The sequence below is a fragment of the Symphalangus syndactylus genome, chromosome 12, assembly GCF_028878055.3.
Source record: "Symphalangus syndactylus isolate Jambi chromosome 12, NHGRI_mSymSyn1-v2.1_pri, whole genome shotgun sequence".
In the NCBI taxonomy this organism is placed as follows: domain Eukaryota; kingdom Metazoa; phylum Chordata; class Mammalia; order Primates; family Hylobatidae; genus Symphalangus; species Symphalangus syndactylus.
The window spans coordinates 90,106,818-90,130,563 of NC_072441.2; the positions used below are offsets into that span (position 1 = coordinate 90,106,818).

The 23,746-nt window shown below is 45.7% G+C and overlaps 1 protein-coding gene across 3 annotated transcripts in view; it reads left to right on the forward strand.

Annotated features, from left to right (window-relative positions):
* The window catches only part of ATF6 (activating transcription factor 6), a 210,504-nt gene extending 206,453 nt beyond the window's left edge, over positions 1–4,051 (forward strand). For all 3 annotated transcript variants that reach the window (XM_063627165.1, XM_063627166.1, XM_063627168.1), the window contains one exon: positions 3,427–4,051. In XM_063627165.1, coding sequence (XP_063483235.1) covers positions 3,427–3,635 — 209 coding nt within the window. In that variant the 3' untranslated portion in view covers positions 3,636–4,051. The remainder of the gene's footprint in view (positions 1–3,426) is intronic.
* The last annotated feature ends 19,695 nt before the right edge of the window (positions 4,052–23,746 follow it).

Below are 23,746 nucleotides of genomic sequence, written 5' to 3' on the forward strand. Positions count from 1 at the left end.
CAATTCCCTAATCTAATGTTGACCATGTTCTATTTTGTCATAAAACCCATGATTTTACTGCTTTCTCTTTACTAGAGCCCTGCATATTAGCAGTGAAGACCTGGTCCTTAATGAAGGTGTGTGGCCCGTCCTCAGTGTCTCACATCCCTGCCTGTGTTTTCTTTCAGGAGACCTTCCTTTCCTTCCTATCTAAGCCAGAGTCTTCTCTGTTTCCCCGGTTAAAACTTGATCTCATAGTTTTTATTCACACTGACAGGCAAGTTGTAGGCAACGATTGAAGGTGCTTTTCTTCCCAGGGGTGGCCAGAACTCAAAGTCTTAAGGTAAAGAGTAGCAGGAGCTTCATCTGCTACGATTAAGAGGAGTTCTGGGGACTCTCTGCTGCTCCTGGGTGCGTACTATATAAACAGATGCCCAGCCACCCAGGGGAGGGACCTACAAAGATCATGAGTTACCACGAGCTGTTTCCAGTTTGTCCTCCATTAATTAAAATAATTAGAGCCTCATCAGTAATGATGAGATTGCCTCACTAACTGTCCAAGGGTGTTAGTACTAAGCCACCCAAAGAACCTTTTTATAATGTCTCATAGAGTAGACCAGAGAATGTTGCTGTGACTCCTTTATCCTTTATAGAGATGTGGCTATGTTGGGACTCCTAATGGCATGTTACCCCAAATGGTGAACTATCCAGCTTGTCACTCAGAAGGAGCTTCCCAACTTCAGCTTCAGGCATTCACATGCTGTCTGGTAAAGTCATCTTCTAGCAATGCTGATAGTTTCCTTGGTCCAGAATGTGTTACCTTCAGAAGAAGAGTGTGAGGAAGAGATCCCATTCTAAAGCCACCTAGACCAAACCTAGCCTGAGTCTCCTTCTGGTTGGGCTTAAGATGACAATGACATTCCAACCATGGCTAGGAACTCCTGAGTCTTGGAATCAGATCACAGCTTTATATTTCCCTCAAAGCATCTGAGCTTATATTCCCAGGTTTTCCATCTCTTCTTGATATTTAAAGCTTTAAAAAAACTGCAGTTATCAGTTTAAACCATTACAGGCACATGGGCTCTAATGACTTCTGCAGGTGGTTTGGGCTGTATTAGAGAACCTAGTCTTGATCTTAAACTGTCATCTGGATTCTGAGTTAATCCAGGAAACCAGTAAAAATTAGTAATGTGTATTGCATGTCTCTGATACATGTGTTTTCCATTATTTGGTCTTCCACAGTGCATGCGCATACACACACACACACACACACACACACACACACACACATGCACACACACAGCCCTTCAGTTTTTCTAAAATGGGGAGAGAGGGACTATGGTTCCAAAAGGAAATGACTGGTGTGGCGCCTTGAAATCTGAACTTAGTCACGTGTTCTAAATGAAATGACTTCAGGCACATTAACAAGATTTCCAAGATTTCTTTCTTTCATCTCCTACATTTTGGAAAACACTTTGATGAGAAACATTGGCTAACTTATAGACTTTCAAATTTATTTCTGTAAAGATAAGTAATAGCCATTGCAAAGCAGCCCTACTTGTGAAATTGGAGTTAAGCTTCCATAACAGCGGTCTTAAAGAATAGGTAGGGTTAGTTAATACACAGCAGCAACCAGCTGTTCTTCATCCCTGCTGAGGCTGGGAAAGAAGGAAATTAGCTTCAACTATAATGGAAGAGATTTTCAAGACTGGTAATGGGAGAAATTTATCATCAATGAAGACTATTTTAAACATTGGAACAAATGAGTGACCAACAGAAGTGGAGGAATTATGTATTCTATTGGATTTAAAATAGAATATATCATCTGCTCAAGACACTTAGAATTGGTAGATTAGATCTGTCTAGTAATTTTTAACTTTTGGGGGTCGCAGACCCCATTCAGAATGTGATGGCCCCTCTCTCCAGAAACATGCACACACAAAACTTTGCGTATGATTTCAGGGAACTTACAGACTCCCTGAAGTCTATAAATTAGACCCGAATTTAGGACACCCTGGACTAGATGATCTCCAAAAGCCTGTTTTAGCTCCCTAAGTGACAAGCTCCACAGCGTAGTTGTCCCATACATAGCAATGGAATCTGAAGATCAAATGTCAGACTTTGGATTTTCTTCCTCCAGATTTGTAATGCTTGGCATGCTCAGTGTCAAAGTTAAAAAAAAAAAAAAGTACAATAGAAAGAATTCTACATTTAAATTCAATTCTTTGTCTTGGAAAAGCCAAACATTTAATTTTAAAATTGATTGGTTGGCTCTGTGTCATCTTTGTAGAAAGGCAGTACAGAACTAGGCTGTCACCAGCAGTTCTTCCTCAGCCCCATACCCCGCTCTGGATTCACAGTTGAAAATGCAAACTCAGATGCCATATTAACTACTCAGAATTCTTCCATGTTCACACATCTTTTTACTGTATTGCTGTGATTGTTCAGCTGGGCTTGAAAAATATTATCTAATTTTCTCATCAGTTTTATGTCTAAGTTTCATTGACTATGAGTTGGAAAATGACCACCCAGAATTACAAATCAGGGAGTAATTTGGTCCTCTCCCTAAAATAAAGAGCTTTTATCCTCTTAGGAAGTAGGAGTGGAGTATAGTCTGTGTCTGTGTATTTTAAACTCATGATAATGAGTTGCTCCATATGTAGAAAGCATGTTGACTCTATATGGTTTTCCCATTCCCTTCTGCAAATATTCTCTAGCTTACCTGCAAGTTCTGTAGACTCCCTTTAATTCCATGTTGGAGTTGTACTTGACACTTTGTGCCTGGAATCAAGAACTCTGGAAATAAAGATCGCCTCAGTATGGAAGGGAAGTGATCTCTGGAAAAGAGCATAATTGTTAGATGTCTATAACTTGTCAGTTTTCACTGTACCTCACGCTTCTAATGGCAAACCTTTAAATTCGTAGTTGGAAGTGTCTTAATGAAGTCAGAAATATTACTGATGAATAGGAGCTAAGCACACTTGGCCAGGGTCTCCTTACCATTCACATGGAATGCTGGTCCTTTTGACAGTTGTTTCTTCCCATTGTTGAAGGCAGGGAGGAGGACTTAGGGATTCTTCTCTGTATTCCCCACTAAAAACCCCTTCTGTTCCAGTTGCCCCGATCAGAGTAATACACTGCACAGAAAGCATACAGGATATACGATGTCTGTGGACAGATGCTCTGTGGCATTATTAACCCTGGCAGTTGCTTTAGCCCTTGTTTAGTCAATGCAGATTGTTTGGGAGCTAGAATTGGGAAGGAACAGGTGATCCTGACACCCAGCCCACTTGTAGCTCTGCTTACTGAAAGTCCCTCTGCACCCCTTGAAAGTTTACTGACAGTTCACACCCTTAAAGCACATTTCTGTCTTTCTGGGGCTGAAGCTTATGGCAGAGATGCACATTCTGTTGAATATTTATTCTTTGTGTATATTCCTGTCTGCAGAGAATGTGATCAATGGGCAGGACTACGAAGTGATGATGCAGATTGACTGTCAGGTGATGGACACCAGGATCCTCCACATCAAAAGCTCATCAGTTCCTCCTTATCTCCGAGATCAGCAGAGGAATCAAACCAACACCTTCTTTGGCTCCCCTCCCGCAGCCACAGAGGCAACCCACGTTGTCAGCACCATCCCCGAGTCATTACAATAGCACCCTGCAGCTATGCTGGAAAACTGAGCATGGGACCCTGCCAGACTGAAGAGCAGGTGAGCAAAATGCTGCTTTCTGCCTTGGCGGCAGGCAGAGAACTGTCTCGTACTAGAATTCAAGGAGGAAAGAAGAAGAAATAAAAGAAGCTGCTCCATTTTTCATCATCTACCCATCTATTTGGAAAGCACTGGAATTCAGACGCAAGAGAACAATGTTTCTTCAGTGGCAAATGTAGCCCTGCATCCTCCAATGTCACCTGGTGTAGGTTTTTTTTTTCTGTACCTTTCTAAACCTCTCTTCCCTCTGTGATAGTTTTGTGTTTAAACAGTCATCTTCTTTTAAATAATATCCACCTCTCCTTTTTGCCATTTCACTTATTGATTCATAAAGTGAATTTTATTTAAAGCTATGCCACACATGCATGTTCAAGTGGTTTCCATTGATTCAATTTTTCATTCATTTAATGCAAACCCATTCTGGATATTGCGCTTATTTGAGAAAACACATTTCAAAACCAGAAAAGCCAAAAACACTCCAAAAACAATCAAAACAATTTGGAGCTTTAGATAAAAGGAAAAACTCCCAGTTGGTAAAGTTTATCTTTACTTAGGACTTGTGGCTCACACCTAAACAAAGGGGGTCAGGGAGTGGGTACAAATTTGAGAAAATAGAAAGGGAAGGGAAGGGCCAGTGGTGGGGTTTGGAGAGAGGAGATAGCTGCATTAATACACATGTTTAAAAGATGGAAAGTTCGATGTGATTGCAGTATGAGATTAAAGCCACAGCTATTGTTTAGAGGACTCTAGGCCACCAAGTATTAGCACACATACTTATGTTTTCTCTTTACTAATCTGGTCCAGGTCCTCATGGACCACAGGACAAAGCTTTCATTTTCATTCATTCTTCTATTGAAATTATACAAAATTCAGCTGAGGAACATGGAAGTAACTTTAGACTTAAACAAGACAAAAGTTTTTTCACTGGAGAATTGACAAGTATTTGCTCCTTAAAACAATGCAGATTAGTGAACGTGGATTCCTGCTGAGGGAATGCATCCCATAATATGGCAATAATTTTCAGTTTCTCCAACGAAAAGACAGTGAAGGAATTAAATCTTTTGTCCTCCCATGGTTAAAAAAAAAAAAAAGCTGTGTTCATTTTTACTGTACTATGCCCCTTTTTTCACCATAGTAGACAATTATGTTTCATTTGATGAATTCATAGAAATGGATCTCAGACAGCGATGTCCTCTCTAATGTTCTCCCTTCAGTTTCTAAAGTGAGTCTTCCTCCCTCTCCTACAAAACTTTTCAATTTTTGGATGTAACTGATCTACAAACACTGTTGCTTACCCCAGTTGACTTGCCTTTGTCACATTTCTTCTTGTTCCACACTATAGCAATCAGTTTCTCCTTTTCCTTGCAAGAAAGGGAAAGAGAAATTATAGCAACCTTTCAAGGATTATATGCAGCTAGTTAGTTTTCTGCCTGTGAAATTAGGCCTGGCTCCTAAATAATTTTAAAGAACCATCAGCACTTCTAACTCTCTGGACAGGTGCCTCTTTGTCCAAGCTAGTTAAATGCTTTCCAAGGAAATCAGTTCAACTTTTGTGAACGGGGAAAAGCAGGGCTTTATTGTTGTATTACCTGGGAGTCTGGAGTTTGAAAAGTGCTAATTAACCTTCCTCTTTTTCCACATTGCAAACCTTTTCAAGTCAGCACGGTACTCCCCTTAGATTTGGCTATCCTGGGTGATTTTCAGACAAGAACCATTTTTTCTGGGGACCATTCTTCTACTGGGTGCCAAGGAATATAAGGCAAATGCCCAGAAGACCTTCAGGTGACTGGGCAGTCTTATCGTGGGATATTTCTTCTGGCCCTGCCCCTTCCCATTCTGTAATGTGAATTAGCCACACCAGAGGCTGTGACCATGGCTAGTAGACAGTGGCAACGTAGTCATCCCCAAGATGCTAATCTTCTGCTGGAACTGTCATACGTTATCATGGTCAATGTAAACCTGGTTTGTGTGGGGTGATTATAAATAGAGTTTCCCTCCTCTCCATGACAGAATCACAGGAGAAGGACCCATCTCGTGGCCTTCTTGTTCTTAGCGCTTCACTTTTACTTCATCCCTCGATTCCCAGCTTTTTCTATGATCATTTTACCAACTCCTCAGATGCAAGACTTTGGTTATGTCATACTCACCAACATTAGTCCCTGTCTTCCAGGTGAAAAGGTGGGTAGCGGTTGGCAGGGAGTCTCCACTGAAGAGCAGAAAGGTGGTAGCAGGGCCGGCAGCTCCGCCACAGAGCTAGGGGTGCCTGTGAGGTGCCGCCCAGAGCATCCTGGGAGCTTTGCCTTCTTTTCTCTCTCACCAGCCCTTCTACTCTTTGTCATTGCCTGTTCTTGAATAGATCTTTGAGATGAGGGGACAGGATTCTCCTAAGGGCAGAGTTTCAGGAAATGAGTGAAAGGCAATTGACAAATGCAAAGAAGTAGTCTACTTTTTAAATTGCTGGCAAAGCTATAATTAATCCCTAGGCACAATTGTAGTTTTTATTTTAATGTTTGTATGCACAAGGCCCTTTAGGAAATGAGAAGTTGTCATGCCAGATTAATTTTTTTTTTGGTGGGATTGCCTTTTGGGGGTTGCAGCCAGAAATTGTGGGTAATATGTGTATTTTTTTATTTATTAAATTTTAAATGGGATTTTGCAAGCTTATGAGACAATTAGATAAACTCATGGAGGAGGCAGGTCCTCCTGTTATTAGATGATTTTGTGCTCTTTGGGCTGACAGTAATACAGTCTTGGGAAGTGATGGTGGAGACTGATGGGAATAGTCTTTCTGCCTGGTTGCAAGTCCCAAATTTTTAAGGCTTAATGGAAGTAAGTGGATGTTTCCTCATGTTAACTACTGAATCAGATGTTAGGAGCCTGTCCCTTTGGGGTTGACTTATGCCCAGCAGTACAGGGACACAGCTTCGTTAGAGTGTTAGTGTAAACTAACTCCAAAGTTAGGAGTTAATGTGGAAGGATCAAGCTTGAAACAAATCTGCTGTTTGCTATGCTTGTAGTACAGAAACTTCACATTGAGTTTTGGGTGGGATTTGTGTTTTCACAAATAAAAAATCCCCCATAATTATAAAACTCAGAGCATCATCTAATTTTTTTTTAAAATGACTACAAGTTCCAGCACAAAACTGGCATTTCTTTGCCATTTCTTGCCAGTAAGAAGTTGACATGGAGGTATTTGAAAGCAATGTTATGTGAGTCATTCTTAAGTGTTCCAAGTAAATTTAGAAACAGACAAGGAACTTGGGATTCAAATTGATTTTTCAAATCATTTTTAAAGAGACATCATCCTGATTAAATCTTCTTAGCCTGAACCTTCCTCCCCGGTGTGTATTCCCTGGTAGTCACTGCAGCGAGATGCTGGTGAGACTGCCATGGCAGCATTTAGCATCGTTAAAACTGGAAAACTCTCAAGCTCTTTGCCACTTTCCTACTATTTTTTGATTCTTGCCATTTTACCAAGCTTAGGTTGTGAAACTTGACAGAAATGTATTACAGGAAAAACTTGTAATTGTATTTGACTTTCTAACACATTGCAAAGTTTCAAAGTGACTTTCACTTTCAACAACATATTAGAAGTAACCACTTTTGCTTTCACAGCCTAAAGAGTTAGAGCCTGATCTGATGCCCCCTTTCACTCTAAAGTCATGGGAAATTTTCCAGCCGTGAAAGCCCTCTTTCCACTGCATACTGATGGGCTGACTCAGCTTCCTTCAGCCGACTGAGATCTTTTCATACTATTGGCTATTTCATACCAATTAACCTCTTAAATAAGATTGTGAATTGCCAAAATTGATAGACACGTATTACCACCTGTGGACTCTATATTCCTTACCAAAAATGTTATTTTCATCAGTCCTGAGTCATTTTAACTTACAGAAATTAGGATTGTTGCTGCTAATATGAATACCAATTATAACTTTTAAAAACAAGAATAAAGCCTAAAAGAGAATGAAATATAAGAAATGTTTGTTCCCACCCCTAATAACATTTGAAGTGAATATTCCCATTTCTTTCCACCCACAGGGATTGGGATTGATTTTTAATTTCCTAGGAAACAATACTAGACTACCCAAAAAGATGTTGCCAGAATCCAAAAGGAACTATGCTCGTAAAAGAAATGCAGTTTTCTCCTACCTAAAAAAAAGAAAGTAAAGTGTGTTCTGTTCTTATCTTTTTAATGACTAAGCTTTAAACAGTTTATTTTGGGTAAGACTAGAACTTTCAGCGTTTGTTCTAATATCTGTGTTATTAGATGCAATAGAGTTTATGAAAGAAGAATGACAAAGGTATCTGATTAGGAAATTTGATCTTACGTATGAATCCATGTCATGGCCAGCCACTGTCACATAGTGGGTGCCATTCTCAACATATTGGTTTGCTAACTTTAAGCATTAGGGATTTAGCACATGAAAATACTTTTAATTATATTAGGCTTGGTAACTAAGGAGTAAATAAATCATAGTTTATCATTTGCCAAGGCCAGCAAACAACACTGTTGTGCTGTTTGCTCTCAACGAAGTTGAATAAACCAGGAGGCTTGGCATATCCCCTTTATGTTAATCCCAGCTAGAGATTAGCAGATTGACTTTCACAGCAATTGTATATTGATCCATTTTTACTCATACATGCCATAATTTCCAGGCCAGTCACCAGGACAGAGGAGATGATGAGGAAACAAGCTTTAGATGAAAACTGCTATGCACTACTAGCCTTAGAGGCACTGGTTTCCTGTTACCACTTTGGCAAGTATGGCTGGTCTAAGTCCAGTAGGGCTTCATCCATGGAGCCATTAGAACTGAGGGGGGAGTGTTAGAGATACCATTTCACCAGGATCTTTTTGCTCAGGTTGTACCCATGCCAATTGAAGAACGTGTTAAAGATGAGGGGGAGAGATGTACCAGTCTCTCCCTTAATAATGATGTTGGTTTGCAAAACCGAAAGAAATAATAACAACAGACTATTTCATACTTTCAAGCAAGTCTTTATAATACCTGTTATTTCTCTAAAATTCAAATAAAGAATTTTTAAACTTACCTTGTTTTATTCTGTATGTAGAAAGAGAGAAAAAAGCCCCCAAATGAATCTTCAGTGTTGGGGGGTTAGTAATGGGAAAGGAACCCTGAAAAGGCTTTGTGGCTTGTGTTACTGCTAAGATGAAACTGTTGAACTATTTTCCACTCTTCTCCCAAGCCTAATTAAGTAAAAATTTCCTTTATTTAAGTGTCCAGATATTTAAACTACAATTTTATCAAGGAAAAAAAAAATCTAAAAACACATATTTTATCATATTTTATCTATGTCTTCAGGAAAATGGGTTACTCGATCACGCATCATGTCCTCACCAAAGGCCTCTTCCCAGCTTGCAATGGCAAATGCCACCACACCTGAAGCTAGTCACTGCAGACTGACAGCAAGGGATCCATCAAGGAGTAATTAATGCAGGCATTTACTGAGCACCCAATGAATACCTGCGACACTGGTTTATTAACTGTATTATCTTATTTCAATCTTCTCTACATCCTATTTTGTAAGATGGTTATTAATAAGTAGTGGAGCTGGCCGGGTGCAGTGGCTCACGCCTGTAATCCTAGCACTCTGGGAGGCCAAGACAGGTGGATCACCTGAGCTCAGGAGTTCAAGACCAGCCTAAGCAAAATGGTGAAACCCTGTCTCTACAAAAAATACAAAAATTAGCCAGGCATGGTGGCAGGTGCCTGTAATCCCAGCTACAAGCTACATGGGGAGCTGAAGTGGGAGGATCACTTGAACCCAGGAGGTGGAGGTTGCAATGAGCCAAGATCACATCACTGCACTCCTGCCTGGGTGACAGAGTGAGACCCTGTCTCAAAAATAAAAATTAAAAAATAGTGGACCCAATATTTGGACCCAGGCAATTATGTGAATTATTCACCACTGTATTGTTCCACCTGCTGATGCATAGATCTGGCATAAGCTCATGCCCTAAAAGAGCTCACAGTCAGCCCATGGAGCCATATACATAAATTACAAAATTACAATAACATCAGCATTCTCTGAGAGGCAAAACTACATTTGTTTCAGAAGATACTTTAATGGACTTATTTAGAAAATGAGGCCCCCCGCCCCCTCATCTAGGAGACCAACCTCAAATCACCTCTTCTGCAGACAAAGTTAGCAGAGATTGGAGGGTAGAGGGTTGAACAGCAGAAAAGAGAAATGGGACCAAGGAATAGGGCTGGAGACTAAAGCCCTCGAGGGGAGTGTCATGAAAAGACCCCCTGGTGGCAGGAGGGCAGAGGACTTTTACAAACTGTAATGCTGAAATGCAAATCCTCTTCATTGCCCCAACTCTTCATTAAAAGCAAATACACAGTTTTGTATCAACGTTGCCTTGGGAGTGACAGACTGAGGGTAGGACTCAATGTGATATTACTAGTGAAGAAGAAGACAGCACAGCAAGATAATTCATACACTGAAATGTCAGTGGACGTCACGTGAAACGGAAATAAAAACTTCAACCCCCCACCCCTGGGACATCTCACTCTATGTGGGGTATGGTTCTTTATGGCATTGTCCCCTGGGACTTCTCACTCTATGTGGGATATGGTTCAAGCCAATTTTTGAATCTCAAAGGGTAACCACAAATGACATTTGGGTTATATAATACATGGTATCATAAATAGAGGGCCTCTTTAGCATTTACCCTGTAATTTACCTAACTGGTCCAATTTTGGTAGAGATTTAAATCACTTCCAATGTTTTGCTCACCATAGGAAACGTATCGCATATTTCACTCCATCATATTCATTCGGCATGATCTGTACAAATGCCTGAAGAGAATCCTTCTCTTAGTTCAGTTCAGAGTAGGAGCTGATGGTTATTGAGGACTTAACCTTCCAGACATCATGCTAAGCCTTTACAAGCATTAGCTCATTTGAACTTTGCAGCAAGCCTTCATCATTGACATAATAATACCTATGTCTGTGAATTACAGATGAAGAAATAGTCACAAGAGATTAAGTAACTTGCCCAGGATCTCACAACTAGTACATAGCAGAGTTGAGATTTGAAATTAAGTCTGTCATGATTTTAAAGCCACATTCCTTCTACTATGCTACATTGTCGTTCATCCTTTGAAGTCATAAAGAGACAAATGAGTGAGGAAGAAACCAAGCCACATAACACAGGCAACCAGGGTATTGAGGCATGTTCAGGAAAGAGGGAGAGTCGCTAAGAGGCAAGGTCCAGCAGTACTCGAGGGTTTTCTGTGAGTAACTCAGAAGGCATATGCTCAATGCTGGCTGCATGCAGAGCCCATGCTGGGCTGCTGCACCAATTCTTCTAGACCTCAGTCCTTGTAGTCCCCATCTTGGATGAGTTACCCAGTGGGGTGGATACAAGCTGGCTCCTACACAATTGAAGATCCCAGGCTCTCCCAACTCTCCTACTCTACTCATATCCAAGAGCCCACCCAAATGTGACATCCAGCTCCATCCCAGGATGTATCGACTGTTTGCCCTGTGATCACAAGTTCTATAGAAAGTTTTCACTGCAGCATTAACTGCTGATGTGGATGCTGGACTATGAAATAGAGATGCTTATGTAAGCGATCACTAATCTGCAGACCCAAAATTGAAATGATTTGTTTCAGAAGTGAAGGATATATCTTTAAAATAAATACAACACACCATATTAGTAAATGGATCATCTTGTAAGATTGAGTGCAGCAGTGTCAGTCCTAAAAGCTGTATCCATTTAGAAGGGGGACCTTGCCAGGCTAACAGAAAATACTGTTGCCAATTGTTTACAGTACAGCCCATATTTCTGCAAACATCAACTGGGTACAAAGGAAGAACTGAGAACCTCAAAAGCCATCTCAGATGCTCCTTCCCTAGGTGTCCTGCTTGACTTCTGAAGCCTCCGAGGTTATCTCCATTTCCTGAGCACCCGATGGAGCTTCGATTCTTGGGCTGCATTTCTTCATAGTGGGCTAGAGGCAATGGCCCTGGAATTTAAACATTTGCCACTAGTTCTGAGTGTTGTGTGAAGCTCCGACATCTACCATGGAGCTGTAGGAAACCATACAGATGAACTAGACAACATCCTTGACATGTCCTTCACATGTCTAGAGACATGAGTTATGTCTCTTCCATGGGACTATGTGGTCACCCTTCTGTCCCCACAGAAGAGTAAAGATCGTTTCCAGGCGAGGGTAAGATTTCTGGTCAGCCTGAAAAAGAAAGCTCAGTTGGACACAAGCTACTCTCAGGAGAGCCTCTTTGCCGTGGGCACAGATCTCACCCACTCACTTGGCTTCTGGCCCCAGGACATCAAATGATCCATTTCGCCATATTGCCTCTGGTTTCCTGGAGTTGCTGGAATTCTCCTCTGCTAAGCCACTCGTTCACATGAGATCGACACGTTGTCCCCTTCTGCCTGGCAGCCTTTAGAAAGACAGAATTACAGCAACCCCCACACATCCAACTAGGCTATCTCCATCAAATCGCCAGCTAGGGGGAATGGGAAATTCATCTTAATTTAGACAATAGGAGCAGGAAAGATGCTGAAACACTTGATCTCTTGTTTTAAATGACTCTATAGGTCACCACCCAGGGGAGCACAACTAGAAGCACATTGCAAGTAGCAGCACGGTTGGGGCTGATTCTGTCTTCCCAGGATTTATCATCTGGTACAAGTCAGCAGGGTTTAAACAGTCCAAGGAAGGAAAAGGCCACTCGTAGAAAGATTGTTTTTGTTGCCATAGCAGCATCTTGTACTTATCCCTTCCTAATTCCCATCACCTTTGCAATTACCAGTTAAACATTTATCATCCCTGTGGGACAGTGAGCTCCAGAAGAGCAGGAACCCTACTAATGTCTTGAATTCGATTTTTTTCTCCAGTAGTGCTGTGGATATAGTGTGCTTGGGACATGGTGGTTTGGGCGTTTTAGGCTAAATCAGGATTTCGTTGAATTATTGAGCATTTAGAAAGCCACAAATATACACTGTCCTTCCAGGAGTCTGCATGATAGACTGGCATTTGTCACACTGCACTAGCTACCGCACCCTATTCAGATATTCACAGGGCACAGAAGTTGCAGGATGTGCGATGCCCAGTGCTGAGGCAGGACTGCAAGGGAAACAGCAGAGATCCCTGCCTTCCCTTAAAAGACGAGGCATCATTTGTTTTCCTCTTCCCCTTTTCTTTTTCTTTTTTTTTGAGACGAAGTCTCGCTCTGTTGCCCAGGCTTGAGTGCAGTGGTGCAATCTGGGCTCACTGCAAGCTCTGCCTTCAGGGTTCATGCCATTCTCCTGCCTCAGCCTCCCAAGTAGCTGGGATTACAGGCGCCCGCCACCACGCCCTGTTAATTTTTTGTATTTTCAGTAGTGACGGGGTTTCACCATGTTAGCCAAGATGGTCTCCATCTCCTGACCTCATGATCCATCCGCCTCAGCCTCCCAAAGTGCTGGGATTACAGGTGTGAGCCACTGCTCCCGGCCTTCCCCTTTTCTTTTCATCCTATTGCTTTTTCCTCTGGCTTCAGTCTGTGGCATATTAGAAATGGGCTTGGAAAGAGGATGTAAACCAGCGAGTCTGCAAGCGGGGCCCTGAGACTGCAGCAGCACCTCAAAACTTGTTAGAAATGCAACTTTCCTGGCCCCAACCCAGACCCATTGAGTCAGACTCCAAGGCCGGGCCTAGCACCCTGTGTTTCAACAAGTCCCCAGATGACTCTGAGAGGGGACTGAGAAACACCCATGTAGTTCCCTGTCAGCGAGACTGGAGAATGGGAAGATGCAGACTCCTGACGGAGATGAACCTTCCCCTGGCTGCTGTTGTTGGGGTGGGTGGGAATATCAGGATCACCTGATGTCAGGAGTTCGAGACCAGCCTGGCCAACATGGTGAAACCCATCTCTACTAAAATACAAAAATTAGCCAGGCTTGGTGGTGCATGCCTGTAATCCCAGCCACTTGGGAGGCTGAGGCAAGAGAATTGCTTGAGCCTGGGAGGCAGAGGTTGCAGTGAGCGGAGATCGTGCCACTGCTCTCCAGCCTGGGTGACAGAGCGAGCTAGACTCTGTCTCCATTAAAAGAAAAAAAAAAAAAAAAGAAAGAAAGAATTGTGTGTGTGTGTTGCCTTTTTGGAAGTCCACAGGGGTTCCATCTTCAGCATCCACAGCCTCCATCCCTGCTGCTGCTGCCCTGGGTGGCTGCACTCCCAGCTGAGGGGCCTGAATCAGGCCTGTGGATATAGTGTGCTTGGGACATAGTGATTTGGGCATTTTAGGCGAAATCCGGGTTCTGTTGAATTATTGAGCATTTAGAAAGCCACAAATTATACACTGTCCTTCCAGTAATGTGCATGATAGACTGGCATTTTTCACACTGCACTAGCTACTGCACCATATGCAAAAAGAAAAAGAAAAAAAGAATTGATTAAAGAATCAGATGCATGCACTCAGCCAAGTCAGCCACCATCCAGGCTCGGGAGATGCATCCAGGACGAGAGGCAGAACTGGCTGCTTGCTCCTCCACAGGTCCACAGCTCTCCTGGGCACTGAACTCCTGGGAGCCCCTGCTCTGAACCAGCACCCTTTGCTGTGGGAGGCGGCCATCAGCCTCCCTGGAGCAGGTCTTCACTAGGTGGCTGGGAGAACCCCCAGCGCTGGGCAGGGGCACCCCAGAGAGAATGCTTCTGGCCCCTCCTTCGCAGCTCTGGAGACAAGGTGTGTGCCCCAGGCTCCATGGGCAGAGTTGGCTAAAGGCTGGAACCCCCTTCACTTCAGCCCTAGCTTGGTGGTTCTCAAACTTTGCTGCACTTTGGAACCACCTGGGGACCTTTAAAAAATACTGGTGCGTGGCTCCCACCCTCAGACATTCTGACTGAATTGGTGGAGGGTGTGACCCGGGCATAGGAGTGTGAACATTTCCCCAGGTGATTCTAATATGCAGAAAAGCTTGGGAACCAATGGACGCTGTCTTTCGAGGCCTAGTTCTGATGTTTATGGAGCACCACCATCCTAGAGGTTGAGGGTGGAGTAGGGTCCCTGGAACAAGAAAAAAAAATGTGTTTGGATAATCAAAGTCCAAACCTAGCAAACAGCTGGTAAAGAAAGGAGGGGAGAGAGGTAGGGGTGGGGACTGGAAAGTGCTGGATTCACTTGTGGAGGTGATGTCAGACATTCCTCTGCGATGTTAGAACGGGGAAATGCATGAAAATAACCATGGCTGTGAAAATGGAACTTTTTGGGAAATGGCATATTCTTGGAAGAAGAGGGAGCTGGGAGAAGAGGGAGAGAGGGGGAGAAGGAGAAGAGGGAGAGAGGAGAGGAGTGGTGGGGGGAGGGCCTGGAGCAGAGAGAATAAGAGGGAGAGTCTGCTCCCAGACCTCAGGAAACTGGAAAAACAAAAACAAAAACAGAAAGATGTGAAAAGAACTGCAAAGGAAAGGAGAGAAGGTTTGGGTTGGGTGAGGAATGGGGAAAGAGGATAACTGCTGACCCAGAAGAAGCGTGAAGCAACAGAAGAAACGGTAAACCAGGAGGGACAGAATAGTACACAAACAGCGGGCCAGCCAAAGCCACCCCGCTTCGGGCTCTCGGGCCAGTGGGAGGCTGAGTGCACCCCTTCCCACAGCAGCCCTGAGGCAAGGGAAAAGACACTGCAATTTGCCTGTGTGTTCAGTCCCTTCCATCCTGAAGGTTCTCTCTCCCCTCCAGACTTTGCAGAGCTCCTAGAGGAAGGAGCTCTGGGTCTGTGGCTGGAAAGCCAGACCCTCCCTCTTTGAAATCTCCCTGCTTGGGAGAGGGCTTGTGCTGCCATGGCAGCCACGGGGCAGTGCCCCAGGGACAGGCAGGTGAGTTGTGGGTGCAGGCCTCTGTCTCCGTGACTGTTGGGGTGGAGGCAGCTCCCCCTCTGTAAGGTTGGCACCAGCCTGATTCTTAGATCTTACCCTGATGGCTTCTCTCAGGGAGAGACATCCAAATATTGAGTCACAGAGGAAAATTTAAAAAAAAACTTTGAAGACAAAACCAAGAAAAATTATACAGGTTCTTAAATTCCTAGAGGAAAGATTTGACTCCAACTTTGTACAAAATCAGGAGACGCCTCACAAGTGGGTGTGATTGTAACCCACCTGCTATGACAAGCCATCAGCAAAGTCAAAATACCAGCCCATGACACAGCCCCTCTGGTTCTCAGTGTGCCCTGAGAGCAGGCGGGCAGGTCCCATCTTTGCTAGTGGGACAGCACAGGGTGGAGCAGGTGTGAAGACCCTCACCAGCCCAGCCTGCAGTCAGTGCTCCCCACCAGTGGAACTGTTTTCCTGACAGTGTCAAGATAGGTGAACCATTTGGGTTTATTCAAAGCTAATGTCAACATCAAGTGCTTCATGATGCTGAGTGTATCTACCAGCCAGTTTCACTCTTCTGCGGCATGGCAGGCTCTCGGCACCTGGGGTCAGGCTGTCCTCTCTCCCCAGACTGTCCTCTCCCCAGGACTGTCCTCTCCCCCAAGACTGCCCTCTCCCCCCATGACTGCCCTCCCCCTCCAGACTGTCCTCTCCCTCAGACTGTCCTGTCCCCTCCCCTGGACTGTCCTCTCCCCCTGGACTGTCGTCCCCCCACCCCTGCCCACCCCCCAAGACTGTCCTCGCCCCCGAACTGTCCTCTCCCCTGGACTGTCCTGTCCCCTGGACTGTCCTCTCCCTCAGATTGTCCTCTCCCCTCCCCAGACTGTCCTCTGCCTCAAGCTGTCCTGTCCCTCAGACTGTCCTCTCCCCCTGGAATGTCCTCGTACACTGGACTGTCCTGTCCTCTCCTTCTAGACTGTCCTCTTCCCCCAGACTGTCTTATCCCTCAGACTGTCCTCTCGCCATGAACTTTCCTCTCCCCCCAGACTGTCCTCTTACACTGGACTGTCCTCTTCCCCCAGACTGTCTTGTCCCTCAGACTGTCCTCTCCCGCCAGACCGTCCTCTCTCCCTGACTCTCATCTCCCCTGGACTGTCCTGCCAGCTAGGTTTGAGGTGCTCTGGGAATTCACAGGACAATGCTTTGTGCCCCACAGTGGAAAGCCGCCTTGCATGCCTCCAGACAGCAGTTTCCTGCAGAAAAGCGGCCTGGGGCCTCCGCTCCTCACTGCCTGACTGAACTCCCTTCTCTCTGCGCGGCTTCATGTCCATCCTGACCAATGGCCTGGCCTCACAGAGGAACAAAATGTGGACTGGCTTCCTCAGAGTAAGAAAAGCAGCAGAGCCTGGGGCCAGTGCCAGCTACTGGCCCTTCTTTTTCAAGAGAGAGGAGAGAAGTTAGGGGTGGGGCTCACCCTGGGTACCCAGGGGCCTGTCTCCTGCAGATCTGCAGAGAATAGGCCAGTGCACTCTGCAGGAATGCCGTAACCCCAAGGGCATTCCAGTGAAGGCCCTTTCTGTTCTGAAAATGCGCCACAGCAGAGTATGGCCGTTCCATAACAGAAGTGGCCATTGTGAGGTGAGGGAGTCAGCACAGGGCTGGGGTCTTTCGGGGGCAGAGGGGAATTCCACTGCTGGAAGAGAGGGCTAGAGGGGCAGGGTGACCTAGGGGCCACTGGGCCCTGGTGGGTTCTAGGGGCTGTTGAAGGGTCAGAAGTCCTTCTGTGTGACCAGAACTGGAGCTCTCTGGTGGCAGCCCACATCAGCCCATCAGCCCCTTTACTCTCCTGGCCACGCTCTGACAGGACACAGAGACATCCTCCAGCAACCAGGCTAGGGAGGAAAGCACACACAGGCGTGAGTAGCTGGGAGGCGGCCAGATGCCAGGCAGGCTAAGACAAAGGTGCAGAGGCCCGAGGGAGAAGAAGGGGGAGGAGAGGATGGGGCTGGGGCCTTCCTGTGGGAGGTGGGCTTTGGCTAAGTCCTAAGGGAGTGGGAGAGGTCAATCAGGTCGTGACTGGGGAAGGACGCCTGTCCAGGCGTGGCAGGGGTGAGAACAGCTTGAGCACAGGCAGGGAAGAGATACTTAGGAGCCATCGCAGCCTCCTGGCAAAGGCCTGTTTGGCCCCGGCGGAAGTAAAGCTGGTGGGTAGACAACTTTCTGCATTCAAGTACCACTTTGATGTGAAATCGGTGTTGAATAATCCTCCGAGGGCTCACATGGTTCCTTGAACTTGGGTAGCTCTGTCTCAAGAGAGTCATGCTGGAGGAGGTCCCTAGCAGGAGCTACGCAGGTGTCAGCCTGCAAAGTGAGTCTGTTTCTTCGGAAGTCACAGAGCATTGCTCTTCTTCAGTGACCAAACACACTTCGTGTCCTCAGAGTCCTTGAGCCCAGTAGCCCTGGGGTGCGGGAATCCCTCCCACAGTGCTCTTGATAGGAGTCAATCTGGACCCTGAAGCTCTTGTGGGTCCTCTCAGTGACCCTTCCACTAGAGGAAGAACCAGTGTTGACTCTTCCCAATGGGATCCACATGTATTGAGCCCTCCTATGAGCCTAGGGGTCTATGCGGCCTGTTCCTTCTACACGGCTGGCTGGACAAGGGGTGGATATGGTCAGTCCACATGCTCAGCATGGACAGATGAACTGAGCCCCTCAGGGAGTCTGAAGGGGACGGGGAGTCGTGGATGCTTGAGCTTGGGTGGCTTGGGGAGGCTCCTTGTGCTGCTGCTGAGCAGAAGTGAGAGAGCTCTGAGGGCCCAGAGAACTATAATCCTAGCACTTTGGGAGGACTGACACAGTTCCAGAATTTCCTGTCCCGGTCCTTGAGAGGAGCATGAGGCTTCACTGAGTATCTGTGGGCTGTCTGGGGCACTCTTACAGCTAGCTTCTCTTTGAACCAGGCTGAGTGGGTTTCTGATCTCCACAACCAAGACATCCTTGATAAGCGCACAGGCCTTGGGCCTCTCCTAGCCTCTGGGCTGAGGGGGGAGAAGCCGGCTTATCACAGAGGTTGGAGGGTGGAGCTGGGGTTCTTCTGAGGGCAGCTGGCAGACCTCCCGCTTTTCTCTCCAACCCCAGACTTTCGTCTCCAACTCCACACTTTCCTCTCCAAACCATAACTGAAGTTGCCGTGTGACTCTGGGAAGTTCACCAGCATTTTCCAGCCCTTTCCTGGCACCTGCTGCCGTTGGCCGCACTTTAACTCCCTCAGGCACTGCCAAATTTTCCTTGGTGCTCCAGAGCCAGGCAGGCTTCTCCAGAAAGAGAGAGCTCAGCTGAGGTCACATGGAAAATAACCCCAGAGCAGGGCCCGGCCCCAGGCTGCCTCAGCCAACCTCCCTTTGTTCTTGTTCATTCTCTCTCTCTCTCTCAACTGGCCTGTCTTACCATGTGTCAAATTGCATTCCCCTAACCATAGGAATACTATGCAGTAAAAGTTTGATGCAACTGGTCTGCATCTAAGTGCTCTGGGAAAGCTTTAAAAATAGAGAACTCCAGGGATTCTGTGCCACCAGGACATCTTTGTCACTGTTGACTTCCAGACTACAAGCCCCGGGGGGAAAACTCACAGCACAGACAAACCTTGCTTTACACCATAATGCATTTCTGAAGAGTCACAGATAATCTGCTCATTTATATTCTGCCTTATTCCAGAAAAAAAAAAAAAGTCACAGCATACACCAAGGCAGCAAACTAGAGATAAAGGAACATTAAAAAAACAAAAACAAAACAAAACAAACAAACAAACAAAAAACATAAAATAGAACCAGGAGAGAGGCAAAGGCAACGTGGACACCATCAAAATCCTACATGCTTGCTATGAACTTTAAACTTTCCAGCAGGTAGTAGGAAAAGAGAAATTCAGTTAAACAAAGAGTTGTGTATACACTGAACTTTGGAAAATTGAATCATGTTTCAAATATATTAGTGGAATTGTTTTTAGTGGACATCTGGTTTTGTTTTTTGGTTTTTATTTGTTTGTTTTTGTCTGTTCAACAGCCCTTCACTGGGGGAACTGGCCCTTCCCGACTTGGTGTGATTAGGGTGGAGCTGTCAACCACAAAATCCAACCCTGGTGACAAAGTGGTCTTTGGACCCAAGCTCACCAACCAGACTCTCTCCTAAAAATGTGTGTCTTGAATGGAGACAACTGGGGGCTATGCATAGCTGAAACAGAAGCTCCCATGAAGGTATCTTCAAAGAGAATGTCGTGCTGCCCAGAGCCAGCCTGCTTCTTGCCTTCCCATGGCCTGATTTTCCAGGTTTTCTTTTGAGTCTGTGAACTTCCAAGTATCCTCCTAATAAATTCCTTTTTGCCTAAGCTAGAAAAACTCTATTTCTATTGCTTACAACCAAGGACTCCTAAAGGTATAATGCTAATAAGTTCATAAGGATATTAGAATGCTCTCAAAAAGCAAATATTCCTTCTGTGTTGTCTTCTTGGAAAGTCATAGTCCAAGACCTTTTCTTGGTGCCCATTTGTGATTTCATGATGGTTAGGGACAGACTGAGAAAGTCAAGCATTGATGGAGGAGGTGGGGAAGATGACCCAGCTGTTGAGGGTGCATGGGCAGCCACATGAAGCTCCCTGGTCAGGAGGGCTGAGGTCACCCACCAACCCACCCAGGATCAAGGCCTCAGACACTGAATATTGCTCATCTGTGCTCAATAAAAACCCCAAGTTGTCATATTTCCTGTTAATTGTATAACTGGTTGAGAAACTGGGCATAATTCTGTGTCTCTTGCTTTCAAGTGGGGAAACAGCCCATTATCCTCAGTGAGACCTTGGTGATATAAGATGAACAGGACACGTCCTGGGCTCACAGATGACCACAGGGTGGAGATTGTTGGCCCTTGCAGCAATTCTCTCTTAAGAGTGGCCTGCACTTCTCAAGCTTCAACTTCCTGAGTTCCAGCAACCAGATCCACCTGGTTTGTGGGCATTGTACTATGAGTCTGTGGGCAGGATAGCCTTGAGAAAAGCACTGTTTGAGAATGGCTCCCCAAACACAGATTGCAGGAAGGCCCGTGACTTTGGTCAGGTTCCTGTTTGGGAAGGCACTGATGTGACCTTGAATTTTGTATGGCCAAGATGAATTCCTTGTTCATTCATTTATTCATTTAGCACATCCCTAATGAGCAGGTATTGTGAGTCAGGCTCTGTGCCAAGTGCTGTGGAGAATCCTGGGTGAATAAGAAACAGCCTCTGCTTTTCCAGAGAGAGAAACTTCACTGAACTGATTAGATTTGTTCTAATACATGCAAAATACAAACACATGCAAAAAAAAGACACATGTAGTCGGTGCCATGCATGGTAGTAAGGGCTACTATTGCTCCAGTTAAGGAATTGGACAAGACTTTACTTGAGCTGGATCTTGAGGACAGTCTAAGGTGTCAAGAAGGGCAGGGTGGCTGGGAAGGCATCCTGGGAGGAGGGAACTGCCAAAGCATTATGGGGTGTAAGGGTGGGAGTTTTCAGCCAAGGGCCCAGGAGATGCCAGATCTCACATTCCAAAGGATGGGCCAGACCGCAAGCAGCATTCACCAAGGAGGTGTCTGGAAACTGGTTAGAGACTTTTAAACTCTTCAACCACATTAAGAGTGTAAAAGAATTGAGAATTGGAAACTTTAAAAGGAAATGTTAGAAGAGGATTCCTCTGGAGAGAGCTTTCTGGAGTCTTACCCCTTCCACCCTGGGGCGAGACGTGCCTGCCCTTTATCTTAGGGCTAAGAGAAGAGAGTTTTAAGTGGACTTCTTGGGGCACGTAGTCCATGTTCTTTGCAGTTTGGGGGTAACAGTGGATTAGTGACGCACTCCCATTTGGGAGACCTAACGAGAGAAGGTGGGCTGGCTAGCTACTCTTCAGCAAAGATGACTTAGCTGAGGGCCAACCTGCACTCCAGCTTTGTCAGGATACATCACGTATGGGAATTTTCTGTGCACCAGATATGTCCATGAATGGGGTCATCTTAAGTCCTATCCAAGTGGACCATTTAGGGTGGCAGAGATACCAGTAGAATCAGCCAGATGTACCCCTAGATTTCTAAGGGCTGGGGAAGGGGAGGACAACCAGCCAGAACAGAGAAGCTTTAGTCCACGTGAAGAGACAGTGACAAGGCATCCCTAGCAAAAAGGGGGAGTTCTTCAAAGAACCCACAAAAGTGCTCAGGAGACTTTAAGCACCTCTCAGGATTGCTAGACGCTATGACTTTACCAGCAGAGTAACACCTTTCCTGCCCCCTTTGTCCTCCCCTCTTTCTCCTGCTCAAATCTGGAAGGGCAGGTACCAAAGTTAGCCATGGGGGAAGTGGATGACCCCTCACCAGTGGCCTCAGCAAGGACGAGGCTGGGAGCAGCAACCTGAAGTCAAGTTCAACATTCTGATGATTAAAATGGACTGGCTGTTTCAATTACCCAACAGAATCTGTGTTGTTCTTGTTTTAATTTAAAATGACCACAGGACTTTTTATTACCTGAGAGTTGCCAGAGAAATCAAGGGGTCTGTCCAAGTTTTCATCCAGGAGAAGGAAAAGAACTAGACCCACCAAATAAATTCATGGTGATATTGACAGGAAAAAACCAAACCTACTTGATGACTACTGCCCAGGAGGCACTCTTGTTTAACCTGACAGTGGTTACAGGGACAGGACCAAAGCAAGATTCATTTGTCAGCATGGGAACTACAGATGTGTGGGGGTGGGAGGGGACCAAGGGGGCAGGCAGAACATGTATGGGGTGTTTGCAGTGCATCATCCTAGGGTGGTGAGGTTGACAAAAGGCACTGAAAAGAGTAGGGCAAGTATGAAAAATATGGAGCACCAAGTTCACAGCGTCACAATGAAGTCTTTTGTCAAAAATGTCTCTCCTAAATCTAATCAAGCTTTTAGATCTAACCTCCACTTTAAGGCAAAAACTGGAAAGAGGATGTTTTAGGCCCCTCAGACTACTATTGAAAAGGGATAGTTCCCTGATTCCCCTGGCAGCACCCGAGACAGGGGTGTGGTTCGCCTGCTCAGTCGCCCCGCAACCCCTAGGGACACGTGCAGAGGCCGCTGCATCTGCTTTTGGGCTCTGGCTCCACAGCAGCGTCTAGGGGCGGGTGTCTGCGACTCCCGAAGCCCAAGTGGACGTGTGTCACAGGCTCTTTCAGATTTGCTGTCTGAAGACGGCTTGTGTGTTAATCAGCTCAATGGACCCTCTGCCTTCTGTATCCCCAGCTCTTGCCCAGTGTCCTGAAAGAATCGGATCACACGCAAGCTCGAAGGATGAGTGCAGGGTTTTACTGAGTGACGGAGGTGGCTCTCCGAGAGATGGATGGGGAGCCACAGGAGGGGATGCAGTGGGAAGGTGGTCTTCCCCTGGAGTCGGGCTGCCCAGTGGCTGGACTCTTCTCCGACCGCCCCTGGACAAACTCCCCTCCGCGTCCAGGCGTCCCTACTCTTATCTCTTTCTCTGCTGCATTGTTCCGCTGTTACTGGTCTGCTAGTCTCAATGTTCCCTATTGGGAAACTGCCAAGCTGCTTGTGTGTTCCCGCTAAGGTCTTGGGTTTATATGGGGGCAGGATGCAGCGGGCGTGGGGGATCGAAAGGCAACTTTTTGGCTCAAAAACAGAAATGTCTGTCCTCATTTAGGGCTGTGGGTCTTCAGGCTTGAGGGTGGGGCCTTTGCTGGGGAACTGCCCTCTTCTACCCAGTATTTCCCTGTCTCCTGTCTGTATCACTATAACAAAAATACCCTAGACTGGGTAATTTATAAACAACAGAAACATAGCTTACAGTTCTGGAGACTGGGAATTCCAGGATCAAGGCACCAGCAGGTTTAGTGTCCGGTGAGGGCACTTCTGCTTCCTGGATGACTCCTTGCTGCTGTGCCCTCACATGGCCGAAGAGGCAAGGGGCCTGCTTGGAGCTTCTGTTTTTTTTTTTTTTTATTATTATACTTTAGGTTTTAGGGTACATGTGCACAATGTGCATGTTTGTTACATATGTATCCATGTGCCATGTTGGTTTGCTGCACCCATTAACTCGTCATTTAGCATTAGGTATATCTCCTAATGCTGTCCCTCCCCCCTCCCCCCACCCCACAACAGTCCCCGGAGTGTGATGTTCCCCTTCCTGTGTCCATGAGTTCTCATTGTTCAAC